This window comes from Parasteatoda tepidariorum, chromosome X2 (genome assembly GCF_043381705.1).
Source record: "Parasteatoda tepidariorum isolate YZ-2023 chromosome X2, CAS_Ptep_4.0, whole genome shotgun sequence".
Taxonomy (NCBI): Eukaryota; Metazoa; Arthropoda; class Arachnida; order Araneae; family Theridiidae; genus Parasteatoda; species Parasteatoda tepidariorum.
In genome coordinates, this window is record NC_092215.1 from 54,427,882 (window position 1) to 54,444,960 (window position 17,079).

General features: G+C 26.6%; 1 protein-coding gene across 1 annotated transcript in view; it reads left to right on the forward strand.

The window, feature by feature from the left end:
• LOC107443709 (huntingtin) overlaps window positions 1–17,079 on the forward strand; it is a 140,482-nt gene that overhangs the window by 8,359 nt on the left and 115,044 nt on the right. Inside the window, exons 4-10 of the mRNA XM_016057666.3 lie at window positions 1,376–1,515; window positions 3,621–3,762; window positions 9,214–9,355; window positions 10,345–10,523; window positions 11,152–11,338; window positions 12,492–12,578; window positions 15,852–16,010. Of these exons, the coding sequence (XP_015913152.2) occupies window positions 1,376–1,515; window positions 3,621–3,762; window positions 9,214–9,355; window positions 10,345–10,523; window positions 11,152–11,338; window positions 12,492–12,578; window positions 15,852–16,010 (1,036 nt within the window). The remainder of the gene's footprint in view (window positions 1–1,375; window positions 1,516–3,620; window positions 3,763–9,213; window positions 9,356–10,344; window positions 10,524–11,151; window positions 11,339–12,491; window positions 12,579–15,851; window positions 16,011–17,079) is intronic.

The following is a 17,079-nucleotide window of genomic DNA, read 5'->3' on the forward strand; positions in this document are numbered from 1 at the left end:
GATTCTATATATATATATATAATCTTAAGTCAACTATAATTTATTATATTGTCTAAGCAAAACTATGTTTTAACATATATATATACAGTACCCTTCCAAATTATTAGGGACACTTAAAATTTCTAAAAAATTGTCATTTTTCAAAATATCATAAGTTTTTCAAAAATGAATCAATTTTCATAAAATTTTTAGGATATCATGCTCAGGTCTTCTACTTTCCCTTAAAAATTACTAATTTAATTTATCTAAATTTTTTGCAAAAATTTGCACATTTGAACAAAGCAATTTTTTTTTAAAAAAAAATGTCAAGTCTGACAAGTTGCTACTTTGTAACAAAATTTTTTGGCATAAAAATTATTATTTACACATTAAAGTAGAAGTCATTAACTTTAAAACTCGCTAAAGTAAATGACTTTACGATTTTTCTTGACCGAGATATGATATTTTGAAAATTTTTTGTCATAATAAAGATAAAGAAATTGAAATGTTCTTTTTTTTAAAAAGCCGACTACGCCGTATAAGGTAAGGTTAAAGAACAAGGAATTTAGTTTAAATTAATTATAATCAAGAAGCCAGAAGATATCATAAAAAAGTATTTTAATAAACAATAATAATAAACAGCGACAAATGTATCAAAGCATAGCGTTCTATTTACTGCAACTCTGTTGCAGTAAATAGAACTACTTTTATACAAAAGTTAGACTTTTCTCAACTGTTTTAAATATAAGCTTGTGCGGACCTTACGTAACAAATGAATAATTAATAACTAGCAAATTTTCAACAGAAAATAGTCAATAGATGGATCTCTTTAAGCTGAAGCTCTTTAAGCGAATTCACAATAATTTCGTTTTCACTATAAATGGCAAAAATTTTTCAAAATCTCATATCGCGGTCAAAAAAATCGTACAGTCATTTACTTTAGCGCGTTTTAAAGTTAATGACTTGTACTTTAATGTGTAAATAAAAATTTTTGTGCATAAATTTTTTTTACAGAGTAGCAACTTGTCAGACCTGACATTTTTAAAAAAAAAAATTGATTTGTTCAAATGTGTAAATTTTTGCAAAAAAAATGAGATAAGTTAAATTAGTAATTTTTAGGTGAAAGTAAAAAACCTGATCATGATATCCTGAATTTTTTATGAAAATTGATTCACTTTTGAAAAAGTTATGACACTTTGAAAAATGACAATTTTTTAGAAATTTAAATGTCCCTAATAATTTGGAAGGGTACTGTATATATAGTGCTTTTTGCTAAGCAAATTCAAATTTATTTTTAGGCTTCATTTTCAATTTTTGAATCATGCTGGAAATATTTGTTATATTTTGAAACTTTGATTTGGGAAATTTTTTTTCAAAGATCCTATTTTTTTTTTAGTCTCTATTAGATTCCCATTTGGGACGTCTCCTTGTTGAACTTTTTAAAGAAATTAAGAAGTGCGGTCCATCACGAAGTCTTCGAGCTGCTTTAAGTCGTTTTGGAGATATTTGTCATTTGATGAGACCACAAAAGTGCAGGTTTGAATTTCCTTATGGTTAAAAATTTGTCATCACCAATTTTATTTTACTTTTTAGATTTAAGAAGAAATATTGCATGTGCTTTGTTTTTAAATCTATGTATATTTAAATGATTATATATATATACACATATAAAAAGTTATAAATAAAAATATAGAGATATAAATCAGTTAAAAATGTACGGAAAACATGAAAAAAGAAATATAGATTTTTTAAAGGATAAGAAAAAAAGTTCACAAATTTAAAACTAGAGAAATTTTTAAAAAAATTTTAAAATTAAAAAATTAAGAAAAAGATATAATCTTGTCATCAGCTCACATGATTATATCCGAAAAAAAATAGCGCACTATTTGTTTTGGATAATTATTTATCTGTAATTTTTTTTTACTTCTCCTTTAAAAAATCTTTATCTTTTTCCATGTTTTATCTATATTTTTAACTTATTTTATGAGTTCTACATACTTACAGCTTATGTACAGTAAATAAAACTTATTATTTTTCTTTATTTTCTTGATTTTTTTTGTTAATCTCTCTTTTCCTTTTTGTCTTTATTATTTTACTATGTGTATATATAGATACAGGGCCCGCACTAAGGACTTCAAATTATTAGCCAGTAAATTAGCCAAACACAAAAAGTATTAGTCTATTTTCAAAATTCTTAGCCAATGGCAAAACTTAACAATTTTTTATGATTGATTTTTTCTCCTAAAAAATTTAATCAAAATACAAATTTACTATAAATTGAATTATTTTATAAAATTCAAATCAAGAGTCAATTTGCAGTTGGGGAAGAGTAAATGAACGGGAAAGAAGAGCTTAGACTAGTGCAGTAATATAAGGATAAAGTTTAAATAACATTATGTTTTTGTCATGTTATTGATATGTTATTGTCACGAGAAAATATGTTTTCTACAAAAATAGTTGGATGATTATGCATCTTACCACCATTTAATCTGTTGACACTAACTGTTAGAAAGAATTTGGTCATGCGACCCGGTAGCGAACGTATTAGTCTGTATTTTACTGTAGTTTGTCTCAAGCGTACTTAATCTCTCTTGTTGCTGATTCTTACATTATCAGGGCTTAATATAATTTTAATTAGTTATGTGACACATTTAATGGAAATTACTGTAATCAAATAAAAAATACAGGATTTATTCATGAAAAATTCCTTTGGACCTTTTTTTCTAGGATTGAGAGGAATATATATTTTTCTTCGTTAGAAAAAAATCATCCGCCAAAAAAAAAATTTATCTTGCTGAATTTACAATTTCATTGCATTTGGCGAAGTGGCGAATGTTTAGCGCCGGCCCTGTGTGTGTATATATATATATAATATATATATATAGAGAGAGAGACACATACACAATGTAAGGAAAAAAGGTTACTGCTGACTTAATGTAAAATAAGTTTGTTCTATCTGCAGACATTAAAAGGAATACAAAATAAGGAGATAAAGGGAAAGGGCTTGTTCTCGAGTGAGTTTCTAGATGGGTGCTGTTGGGGCTGATGGCTGGCACAAGACCAAATGATTTTTGAATTTTTTTTTTATCCTCTAATAAAAATTTGAAAATTCATTCCTTCATTCATTTAAAATTAGTAAATTGTTTTATGATGATAAAAATATAATATTATTTATTGTTAAATAACACAAACTTTTCACATGTGTAACATTTCTTTTCATTCTACATCCTTTGAAAATATAATTCTAATTATTTTTACAAAACAGAAAATGATTTTTTTAAACAAAGAATTGCAATTAATATCAATTAAGATAAAGCTAAAAAAAGCATATTCTATTTCATTCCTTAAAAATTCCAGGAGTTCATATTGATTTATTCCAAGAATCAAAATTCTCTTAAGTTAATATATTCTGATGTTAATTCTTTTAGTTTTATTAAGCTATGAATTTAGTGATTTATGTAGGAATGCAGACAATTATAATTCATTTGATGTATTCCGTCGAGTTGAATATTCAGCTAATTCTTAATCAATATTTTGTTTTTCTTTCCTATATTTTTTTAGGTATTGAATTTTTGTAATATTTATTATAGTAGTTATAAATCTTTATAACAGGTGTTAATTTATCTTAATATTATTTTTAGACCATATACAGTGAATTTAATACCAGCATTAGTTAAAATTTGTCAACGGAAAGATGAAGAATCTGTTCAAGAAACTCTGGCAATAACATTTACAAAACTTATGCCTGTATTGGGTCAGTATACGAATGATAAAGATATAAAGGTGATTGTTATTATTCACTTTTTAAAAATTCTTTTGATTAATTAATTTTGATGAATACTGTTTAATTTAGAAATTTTTTTACTTAAGCAATTAAACAGTGCTATATAAGCACTACCAAACAGATTTAAATTTTTATGTGTTTAATATGCATCCCTATTTGAATACAATTAAAATTGTTAAAAATGGGAGACTTGGTATCTTATAGGGTTGTGATGTAATCAACATAGGTTCAAATACCTAAATTTTGGTACTTGAACCTATAATGTTGATTACATCACAGAGTTAATAGAAGCTACCTCTGACACATTGTTGTAATGTAAATGTTCACCTCTTGCATCTTGCTATACCTAATTAAAAACTTCGATAATTATTTTTAAATGATTGATAAAGCTAAATATAGATCACTATATTGTATGTAAGAAAAATTTTTAAGTCCTACAATAATGAATTTCCAAATACTGTTGCCTATTATATTTTTAACTTCATGACATTTTTATACGAAATAAAAGCGGAGATCTGTTGTGAAGGAAAATTATTATCTCATTAGTGTTATCACTTAAATATATGTATTCTTTTATTTCTCTAAATCTCTGCCTTCTCATAGAATTTTGTATAAAAGTCGTTTTTTACTTATTTATTTATTTATTTTTTATTTTATCTTTTGAATTACTTTAGTAAAACTTTTCTTGGGGTAGTGTGCAATATCAGTTAAATAATAAAATTCATTATATGTATAGTTTGATGCATATATACTTAGTTACTTATCCTTATAAATTCAGTTTGATCAATAAAATTAATCTTTTTATTGTATTTGTTGAATATGCTTTTATGAATAACTTTTATTTAAATCTAAAAAATACATATCATAATTTTTTTAAATTATAGTTTAATTAATTTTAATTTTGAATTAAAATTTATTTTTGACATAATTAAATAAAGTAATTATTAATTTTAAAAATAGAATGAGAGACTCAATATTGAATATATTTAAAATTGTTCATAAATTGTTATTATATTGGCTAATATAATCAACGAAAAGTTTTGTCGAAAACTAGTTATTTTATCTTGATCACGTAAAATGTTCTTGCATTTTGTTAATTTTATGTGTTCTTCATATATATATTAGGATAAATAATAATTAATAAATGTCAAAGTCAATAGTTGACTTGACTATATAATTTGATTATATAATTATTTCTATATTATTGCAATTATTCTAAAAACAATTTATGGCATGAGTCTTCGTTATTAAGGCACTCTTCGCCATAATTGACAACTTTCGTTAACAGACAACTCTCATTAGTGAAACATTTTTCAGTCCCAAGAGTGTCCTCTTAACTGAGGTTTCACTGTGTATATATATATATTACGTAAATTTTAATTAAGTAATTATTTTAAAAGTATCCCATAAAAGCTAGTGTTATTTTGAATTATAACCATAGATCATTATAATTTTAAATTTATGAGTTTCTTATTTTATGCTTANATATATATATATATATATATATATTAGCTGCATTTCAAAATTATTGAAATTTTTTTTAATTGTTTTATTAGATAAACACTGAACCAAGTTACAAATTTTAATAAATTTAGTAGGGACCATTCGATAATTTACATTTGTATTTGAATTTATTAAAGTTCTCTTAGTATCGTTCTATTTTATTCTCTATGTTCCATATATTTTTCTACTTTGTTTTATATTCTGTATTGTATTTCTTCTATTGTATTGATATATTTTGCTTTGGCTACCTTAATACAATATTAGAAAGCGCTCTTTTTGCGTTCGGCTGACCACCTAACTGGAACATCTGCTCCTGCACCCCAGAGCCTAAGGTCAAGAAAACTGAGATCAAGGTCAAGGCACAGTAGGCCTTGGCCATCTTTGGGCTGTCGCGCCACTGAGTTTTACTCTTTTTTGCAGATATAATCATATGATCTAATGACAAGATTATATCACTTCCTTATTTTGTTTTCTGGCTTTTTTTAAATTTCTTCTTCAATTTTTAAAATTTATTTTTAAGTTTTTTTTAAAATTTTTTTTTTGGTAATAATTTTTCTTCTCTTTCGAATGATATTTTTTCCTTGTCTTCTTTGCATTTTTAACTTATTTTATGGGTTCTATGTACTTGTAGCTTATGCACAGTAAATAGAAGTTATTATTTTTTCTTAATTTTCTTCATTAATCTCTTTTCTTTTATTATATATGTATATATACAGTCGGACTTCTATTTAACGAACTTCCATTTTACAAATTTCTCTATTTTGCGAATTTTTTCGTGGAACCAAGAACATTGTGGAAATTTCCTCATAAAATAACTTCCAAATTGCGAAGTGAATTTTCTATTTAAAAATTTTTTTTTAAAAATCTACTTTCCCTATTTTGCAAAATATTTGTGAAAATTATGAACTTTTTAACGCATTTTATGGGGGAAATGACCTTGAATTGATTTTCGCATCCACTTTTAGAGAAAGCAGTAAAATTCTTTTCCCTTTTTGTTAGCATTTCATACAGGAAATGCAACGCCTCTAGAAAAGGGGGAAAAGGGTCAAATTCCGTTAGTAGGAAATGAGCAGGGAAAATAGAGGGAATCTTTGGAGGTTGATTATGACTTTAACAAAAAATCATCGATGACGTCAGAAATCTGTGAAAAATGGATTCATAAGTTGGATAAACTTATGAGTGCAGACCATCGCAAAATTGCTCTAATTTTCGACAATTGCCCTGCCCATTCGGAAGAAATCAACAAAAAACTGAAAAACATTATAGTTTTTACTTGCCTCCAAACACTAAATCGAAGTTACAACCAATGGATCAAGGTGTGATTCAAAACTTTAAATTGCAGTACTACAAAAGAATTGTAAGAAAAGTTATCACTGTGCTTGAAAATAAGCAATCTATGCCAATTATCAATTTGCAAGAAAGCATAACAGAAATTTCTAAAGCACAGAACTATGATGTTGCAGATCGTACCATTCGTAACAGTTTTGCTAAAGCTGGATTTTTTGTCAACGCTAAGAATTTGGAGAGTGCGGAGGATGAGGATGACATTTCTTTAGAGGAACTTAAATGTGAGTACAGCTAAGAGAGAACCACGAAATTAATGATGATGTACTGATTAATGATTTTCTTTCTATTGATTCTGAAACCACCGAAACATTAGCGGAATCAGATATTTTGGACGGTGTGAAAAATAAAAACAATAGAGCCATAAATTGTGAGGAAGATGAAGGAGATGAAGAAATCAGCAAACCTTCATGTGATGAAATGTTAAAATCATTTGAAACAATTCGACATGGATTGCAGTTTGAGGAGAATAAGGCTGAAGGAGTTTTTGGTGCATTAAAAAAATGTGAGACCTCTAATATGAGAAAAAAACACTTTTTCAATCGAAAAACTCAGACAAAATTAACGGACTTTATCTGTAGCAATTAAAATTAAGAACGCATGTGATAATGTATGCTTAAAATTAATTTTATAATAAATGCTGCAATAATTTTAATATATAAAAGTTTAGCTTTTTTATTCAGTGGAAAATATAAGTAGCATGATAGTGTAACACTGGTTAATGTTTTGTTCTGTTCTTACTTTCTTTGCAGATTTCTTTTATGGTTAAGATTTATAAAATAAATAATAGATAATAATTTACAAGATAAAGGTGTATCAATTGCAATTTTAATTATTTCTAGTGTTTATGAATTTAATGCCTGTTTTGTGTCATGTAAGTATTTCAAATGGCGATTTTCTATTTAATGAACTTTTTTTCGGGATCTAGCGACTTCGGTAAATAGAGGTCTGACTATATATATACAGTACAGAACCCGTTATCCGGAAATCAGAAAACTGGAAAACCAAAAAACTGGAACAAAATTCAATGAATTTTCCCGCCATTTAAAAAAAAAAAATTTTTTTTCCTCATAAGATTTTAGGATTTTTCTTTCTTTTTTGAAAGATGTTTACCTTACCATCATTTTGGAAATAATCATTAGTGTATTACTTCATCGTTTTTTCTTCTTTTTAAGATTATTTCCAAACATTTTTTTTAGTTGGGATTAACAATAAAAAAAGAACAAAAGCTTTTTGTAAAGATTCAGAAAACCGGAAAAATCAGTTATCCGGAATAGCGATGGTCCCGATCGTTCCGGATAATCGGTTCCCTACTGTATAACTAATTATATGGAATTCGAATATATCTGAAAACATTTATTTAAATACCATTTTTAATCAAATGGAAAGAATTTGTAATAATGTTTATTTATCGAAAAAATAAATCGACAAATTCTTCCAACATTTAATAAAAAAGTATGGATATCCAACTAATGTTATTAAATTCTATGTAAAATCGCTGAGCTAATTGTATGTTATAATTGAAAATTTCTTTCTTAACTTAATTTATATTTTTATTCAAATCCAATTTGGGCAAATCCATGTCAAAAAATCTTCCAATAATTAATAAAGATATTAAAAGTTAATTATTTTTCTAAAATCAACAATATAAAAAAATTTCAATTAAAATTCATCCTTATTAATTATAAACTTTGTATTATCCAGTATAATATTATTACCTTGCGCACATCCAGTTGGGGCCTCTCCAATGTAACTAGTGAATCAAACACGCTTCTGTATTTTAGTAACAACACACCATTTCATCATCATCCAATCACGCTTCTATTTTCATATTTTTTAATCTGGTAAACTTGTTGCCAAAACATTTTAAAGCATTATTGAAAAATGCCAGTAAATGTAAGTGCATCTTTATTCTCTACTCGCTTTATATATTACATTTTGAATTTTATTCTGTATTTTCTTAATTTTTTTATTTTATATATTTTGCATTTTTTGTGTAATAAGTTCTATTTTCATTTCAGTTTTTTGGTACTCCTCACACTATTGTATTGATATAATTTAAGAATTTTATTTAATAAAAATTAAAAAGCCAGAAAACAAAATAATGAAAATATATAATCTTGTCATCAGCTGACATGATAATATCTGCAAAAAAAAAAAAAAATGCTTTCTAATATTGCTTTAATATAGCCAAAACAAAATATATCAATACAATAGTGTGAAGAACTCCAAAAAAAAAGAAAAGAAAATTTAAACAAAAATAGAGCAAATTAAGTACAAAATNGAACTTTCAACAATAGATGGGAAAAAAATTTAATAGTGCTCAAAAATATTTTATTTTTTGTTGAAAAATTTTGGCTACACACCTTGCTATTGATTAAGCAAAGAATTCAAATCTTCTTAGATTGCTCGCTCAATTTTGTGTAATAAGCAACATTAATTTATTATGCAAAATGTATTATTGTTGTTTTCTTAAGTTTAAACATTTTGAAGCATGTTTTATTCTAAAAGAAAACAAATATGCTCATATAATAAGGTATGTTTAAGATATTTTTTTATTTTATTTGCGTTCAATTAATCTCTAAATTTATATTGTTTTATAGACTTTGTTAAAGGTATTTTTACCTAATCTGACCTCCAATTCTGCAATCATACGACGTGCCGCTGCAACTTCTTTAACGTGTGTGTGCCAATATTCTCGTCGACCTGCTTCATTTTTTTCATGGTTGCTTTTAGGATTATTTGGTAAGATTATTGCCAACTATTTTTGATTATTAAACTATGCAGGTCTATGTGATTTTTATTTAAATCAAAGAAATGTTATACAATTTTTTATATTCAGATTATTAAATTGTATTTAACTTAGTTATAAAATAAATAAATAGTTTGCTTATTTTTTTAGATAATCCATTATGTATTAAAGCCCTCAAACTATTAGTTATGAATTAAGAGCTATTTAAATTGCTTGAGTAGTTCCTAATTACCTTTTGTATTTTTTTACTTATTCATGTTTTCGCAAATTAAATACCAATATTTAATTGGAAAATAAAGATTATGCTTAGTGACTCTAATTTTTATACATCCAGATTTGTTTAAATCAAAGATTTTTTTTTCAATTATAAACTTTTCATTGTCTTTGTTTTTCTCTTGAGTTTTATGATTTCACTTGTCAAAAATGTAGTTCAAATGGGTTTTTATGCAGCTTTTTAATCATGGTAATTTTTTGCTTTTTCATTGAGTTAATTGGTAATATTTTTCTTGATAACTTTACCTTTTTATCAAATCAATTATGTATCACAACCATTTAACCTTGGTGAAAAATAGTACAAGAGAGCAGATAATAAAACACTGGCCATAAAATGAATGCAGCCTTTCTTCCTATTTTTGTCTACCTATACGTTTATCTACTTAATACACTTTCTTATTTTCATGTCGCACGAAGCTTCTGCATCTGTTTTAATTGGTATTAAAAAAGAGCTAATAATGTTAAGAACTTAGTTATTTGTTATGTCCTTTTTTAGCTGAATGGTTTTAAAGTAATACAGATTATTTCAATTCAGAATGCTCTCCTGAAAATTACTAAAATCAGCCAATGGAAGAATTATGTTTTTTTCCCCAGTTCCTTTGCTACCCATGTTATGATCTTTGTTGGTTCATATTTATAGGCTGGAGGGTTTCAATATTACCCTATATCAGTACTTGTTTTAACTTAATGTAATTCATATATTTTCTAGATATAATTCTTCCTGTTCAAGAGGAACACTCAGTCTATGTTATTCTTGGAGTTCTTGTTTGTATGAGATATATGCTGCCGCATTTAAATGAATCTATGCTTGCCCCAAGTTTCAGAAACAATGTCAGTAATTTGCAAAATGATGAAGATGTTGGTGTAACCAAAGAGATGCTTCTAAAGGTAATATATTTTTATCATTGTTTGTAGTACCAAAGCTACTTTTCAGTTATAAAAATTCTGAGATTATTTGTTAATGATAATTAAATCTAATAAAATATCTATCCAATAATAAAATATCAATCCAATAAAAATCTAAAACAAATGTTTAATAACAAGCTTCCTTAATTTGACTTCTTCCTCAGTATTTTCATGGCATTATTAGATATAATAAAATACAGTCTTAGGCACTGAGCTGTCATTTTAAAGAAATGTGATTCTAACCTCTATAGCTGTTTGAAGGTCACCTAGCTTTAAATCAATGAGTATTTACTTGTCTGGGAAGGTATGGCAACTAGTGGGCAATGTTAGCCACATGGTATTGGTCTCAACATTGTGATGCCTTTACCTTCACAATCATCTTGGCTGACTACTAGCTTTTGTGGGAGTATTTTACTTTAGAAAAAATGAAAATTGAAGAATATTGTTTTACCTACACATATTGTTAAGATTTATTTGAATTGTTTTAATAGTTTTATTTGTTTATCAGTAATTGTGTTTTAATATTGATATTCATTATCAATCATTAAATGCTATAATTATATATTTTTTAAATCCATTTTTCAAATCTTCTATATTTTGTGTATTTTAGGTTTACGAAATAAGTCTGCATTTTTGCCATCATTCAGATCATAATGTTGTTACTTCAACTTTAGAAACCTTGTATCAGCTATTAAAATGTGCTCCTAATCAGATGCAACAAGTACTGGTGTCTCCTTTTGGCATTACAAAGTCATGGATCTTTGAAACACCAAAATTAAACAGAATTATTAGTGAAAGTAAAATATTTTCATTTATTCATTCTAATTCCTGATATTTATTGTATATAAAATAAAAACACCCAGAAAACTTATTTTTAGGTTATGTCCAGTATATATATATATATATATATATATACACACACACACATGTAGTATATAAATACAAAAAGGACAAAAGAAAACCAATAAGTTTTATTTACTGCGTATAAGCTGCAAGTAAATAGAACTCATAAAATAAGTTCAAAAAACCAATTTGAACTTATATATATATGGTTTTATTTCTTAAAACCAAATATTAAAGTAAATGTCTCAAATTTTTATGTAAAAAAATATTGTTATTATAAATATTAAGTTTTTAAAATTAATTTCTGAACTAAGCCATGTGACATTAAACATATAGCCACATTTTCTAGTTTAAACTTGAGTTTTGAGTGCTAATTCTAGCAAAAATAAAAGTTGAAAAATGCATAAAACCAGTTAGAATTTTTTTTAAATAACTATTTCTAAAATATTTATAGAAAATATTTATGACTAAAAAATTTTCTTTGCTATGAAGTTTGTAAAATATACTAAGTTGCCCCCTGTTACATTTACATTTTAGGCACATTTAATTGAAATCTTAAGATTGGGCTGCCGTTTTTTGAAAGACAAAATTAGATTCCAAACCATTAATTCTGCAACCTTACATATGGTTAATTATAAAATGGCTATGTAATGAACTATTTTTAAAAAATTTTCAAAATTATTACATGGATGCATTTTCTGTGTCTTTTTAAGTTGATGTTAATAATAAGGTTTGACTGTAAATAGAGGTTTGTCTCTTTATTTTTTTCTTAAAACTCGCTAAACTAGGGCTAATTTTAAAAAAAATGTCATGCAATTTGAATTAATATTAAAAAGGCAATTTTTTCATGTTTTCCTTTATTTTAAAATTTTAAAAACTTTTTAATGAAAAGAACTCTACTAAGTATCAAAACAAAATCTTAAGTTAATTGCAAGGATTACTCTTTAAAAAAAAGCATTTATTTTAAAAGGCATTACTTTTGCATTTGAATTTTTCATCTATTTTCTGGACATAAATAATTAAAACAAATATTTCATTTTTTAATTTTAAAACATCCATTGTTTAATTTTTATTCCTAAAAATTTATGAGCATTACTTTTTTTTTAGGTCAAAACAGTATACTTCCCACTAATATCTCCTTAGATGAATCAGCTTTAGTTGATGAATTAGATGAATATATGCCAGAAAATAAAGGTTTGATATTTTCAATTTTTAAAAAATTTGTGATTATAATAATTCTGCTTTTTTCACAAGCCTGCAAATAAGTCAAATTTAGTATAATATAGAAGATTATACTTATATATTACTTTATAACTTCACATAACATGCAAATAAAAATTTAATTTTTAAATATTGAGTAATGCATGTAAAAGAGTGATTACTTAAACAACATTTATACAGGTATATAGCATACACAATCTTATAATGATAAAACAGACTGTTAAATGGACAAGAAATTGTACTCTGAGTAATGCTACTCCCTATGCTGCAATTATACTAGCATCCTGTTTGGGCATACTGTTAGTAAGGTTTTGTTTCTCATTTATCTCAATTTTGTTATCAAGAATGTGGCTAGCTCAGCTGTAGATGTGAGATGTGGTTTCTTGGTCGATTAGTATCTTATTAACTTGTACACAAATGTTGGATGAAATCTAAGTTTGAACTTTGCGAAAGATAGGCAAAACACTTTACATTCATATCTTGATACCACTGCTTGACAGAAGTTGCAACATGGCATGAAGTGTTTTCATCCTGAAAATAACATTCATTAATATATCAAAGTAATCAGAAGGTAGGGAGGACTAATTGTTGACTTTCAATTTACCAGAAACATATTGTCAAACCAAGCAAGCACCCCAAAACAAGTGTACCACTGAACTTGACATTGCCAGTAGGAGTGATGTACTCAAGTAAAAGAAGTTTGCCTGCCATTCACTATATCCAAACACACTTATTCTAATGAAGGAGTATTAAATAATACTTATCATTCCGTTAAACCATTTTTATGTGATCCCCAGTCTAGTTATGATGTTGCAATTATCAAGCAAGTCTGACTCTTTTTGGTAAGTCTGATTTTTGGTTCTTATGTAATAAGTAACATATTCACTTTAACTTCCAACTTCCATGGTCCGAATGAGAAACTCTTACATCACACTTCCAACCATCGTAGTTAAGGGCACAAAGTTTAGGAAAAGATATATTTGCTGTTTTTAACTCTTCTCCATATGTAAGATTAAGATTTTTTTCTTTTTGGGAGAAATAGCAGATGGAACTTCCAGACCAAGTTTCTTAAAATGACATTCAGGAAAAGCTATGATATTGTAAGTGTAGGCAGATAACCGATGTGGATTTTGAACCATGTTGCAGAGTTTTGCTTTGCAATAACAGCAAACTGATTTGAACTATCCAAAACTAATTTGAAGGATTAAACTTTTTAGAAAACTAAAGAGTAAAATCAATGCCATGCACAGTGGGTCAGCATCCAAAGTTTTGTGGCCAAAATTAGTAGTTGGATAAAATTGTTTTCAAAATTCGGGGGGGTTTTATGTGCAGGTAAATTGAACTCATAGTTGAAATTTTGAAATGCACTAAAAATACCCCCCAAAAAAACAAAATGGCAGCTGAAATATGGTGATCAAAAAATATATATATATATAATATAGTACGTTTAAATAATTAAATATAGCAATGAAAATATAATAATTTTCGTAATTTTATATTAAAAATGTAAAGCAAATTATATTTCCGAAGTAATATTATAAAGTAACGCAAATTAATTACAAAATGATGCGAAAACATGAAAAAAAACATAATTTTTTTTTGTGTAAGAAACATCAAAGAAGACAACAAAAAAAGTTTAGCTATTTTTGGAACTAAGTTTCGAAAGTCATTCAAATATTGTAAAATGTCTAATGATAAGATATTAACTATAAGTTTGTCAAGTGTATTAACTTATCCAACAAATTGAAAAATTGTACTATAATTTCAGACTAATTTCTCTGATAAAAATGTAACAGTAAGGTGAAATTCCTATTTATACTTCTGAAATAAAAATTTAAAAGTTACATTAAAAATTTTTTTTTAAACATATTTTTCATTACGTTGTACTCTTGTTGGTCCAAAAAGTAAATTATTATGTTTGGAATGATTATGAATACTTAATTTGGGCTATATTAAAACTGCCTACACATATTTTAGTTGAAAATGTAATTTTTGACTTTTGGTAAAAGATCACAGTTTTCTGGTCCACAGTGCCATGCAGCTAATATATTTACACCTTAGGAAGCTCACGACTCATCTCCTAAACTAGCAGTGCTTTCACTTAATGAGCAGGGATTCAGCAGAGCTACAGCCTGAAAAAGATCCTTTTTATTTTGGTTGATATTATAGGCATTGGTCCAACAAGGATTCTCAAGGTAGCTTACTTCTTCCCACTAGATGGTTCTTTCTGACATGTTTACAAAACCACAACTACAAATCACTAAAAGTTAAAGTTTATAACTTGAAAACAAAAACAATTCCTTACAGTAATCATAAGCACTAGAGAATGATATGTAAAAACCGTGAACTGGTTGACTATAATATTAATGCGAAATTCTAATTAAGTTGGGAAAAATGTATTAGCATTGTATTTTATGTTGTGCTCATTTAATTACTGATGCAATATATCAGAACAATTACTGATACATTTCAAAATAAAACTTCAACATGAAAAAGGAATATTAAGTTCATTGAATTTAATGTTGTGCATTTTTTTTATTTTTGTTTAGCTGGAGCCATTTTAAGGATTCTGCTGCTAGTCTGGTAATAAAATCAGATCTATGCTGATTTCACATTATGAGTTGCTGGAATTCTTTCAAACCTTTCGCATTAACATTCTTCCCATTATTTTTTAAAAAGTTGAACATTAAAAGCCATAAAACTTTATAAGTTTTTAAATTAACCTAAAAAGATAAATATTTTCATTAAACATAAAATTTTAATATTGGAGATAGTAGGATGTTCTAAAAAACTAAACTCAGCGGCGCGACAGCCCTTGAGGGCCAAGGCCTACTGTGCCCATCTCAGTTTTCTTGACCTTGGGCTCTGGGGTGCAGAAACAGATGCTCCGGTCAGGTGGTCAGCCGAACGCGGAACCCCCAGTGTTTAGTTCCCAAGCATGCTTGGTACTCATTTATCAACCCACTGAAGGGATGAAAGGCTGAGTCAGCCTTGCCCGGTCCGAGGATCGAACCAGGGACCTGTGGCACGACAGCGCGAAGCGCTATCGCTCAGTAGGATGTTCTAAGGAATCAATATCTCAAGTTGTATAACATCCATTGTGTTGAAAAGCTTGCTATAAAGGAATTTGAAATTTATATGTTTGATTTAAAAATCTGATAAATTTTGTTACCATGTTGTTGAATATAAGTAAAATTTAATATTTCAAATCAATAATTTTGATTAAAATTCTCCCCTTTTTTTTAGCTGATAATCACCTTTCTTATGATCAAGATATGAATGATAACTACAGCCAGAGCATAGATTCATCTTTAAATTTTGATTCAGAATCTGAAAATTCATTTGCTGATTCCAATTCACTTTTTAGACATGGCAGAGAAAACTACTTTTTTGGGAGTGCTGAAGGTATCTATATATAAATATGAGAAAATAATTTGAGTTTCAAAGTATAATTATGCATAAAAATAAGACTTTGTGCTCAGTATAAGGTGATATTAACTACTTTTTATGCAACTAATTACTTTCAAATTTTAGTGTGCTCATTAAAATTTTAAAATTTAGATATTCAGAATTATAAATTCAATATTAGTATCATTTGCCTAATTTCTTTCATATCACAAAAAATTTAATGACTTTAACAATACTGATAAAAAAATGAATGATTTTTAAATTAATTTGGACTCTTTTTAAAAAGTTAACATTTTGTTAAAATGTAAAAATTTAGGCAATGTTATTTTATAGTGAGATAACTCCAAAAAACATAAAAACTTTCAAGAAGTTCTCAATTTTTAAGCATTTTTCATCTTTGGATTTTATTGCAAATGTATTGTTTGTAGCAAGCAGAATTTCATAATATTCTTTTCTTTTATGGCCTTATGAGGAAAAAGACATCAATGTTTTACAATGAGGCTTTTGTTTTATTTTGTTAAAATAAAAATGTATTATAACTCTAAAAACATATGATTTTTTGTAATAAAACTATTTCAAAACTTCCTTCCTAATAAGATGTTAAAATTTTTTATTTAGCATGATCTACTTAAATGTACTTGTTGAAGGAACTTGTATCTGATTTGTTTTCTAGAAACCAACCACTTTTTTCTATTTTTTTTCTAAATGTCTTTAACAAATTCTTATTGAAACTGCTTTTGTAACATGGTGTAAATATGAACATGTTACGCAACCCCATTACTAGAAAAAATGGAAATTTTATGAATTCCAAATTTAAAGAAATGGTATAAACAAGCTTTATTTACACAAAAAAGCATAATTAATGTACATCAAATGCTAACCTCAAAAATCTAGATTTGCAAAATGTAGACCATTTTAAGCCCTAAAATTTCTGATAAATATAGTGCTTAAATATAGAAAAATATACATTATTTAAATATAAAATATAGTTAATATATATCAAATATTTAGCAAGAGGTAGACTACTAAGAGGCTAAACAAATATACATGAATATATATATATATA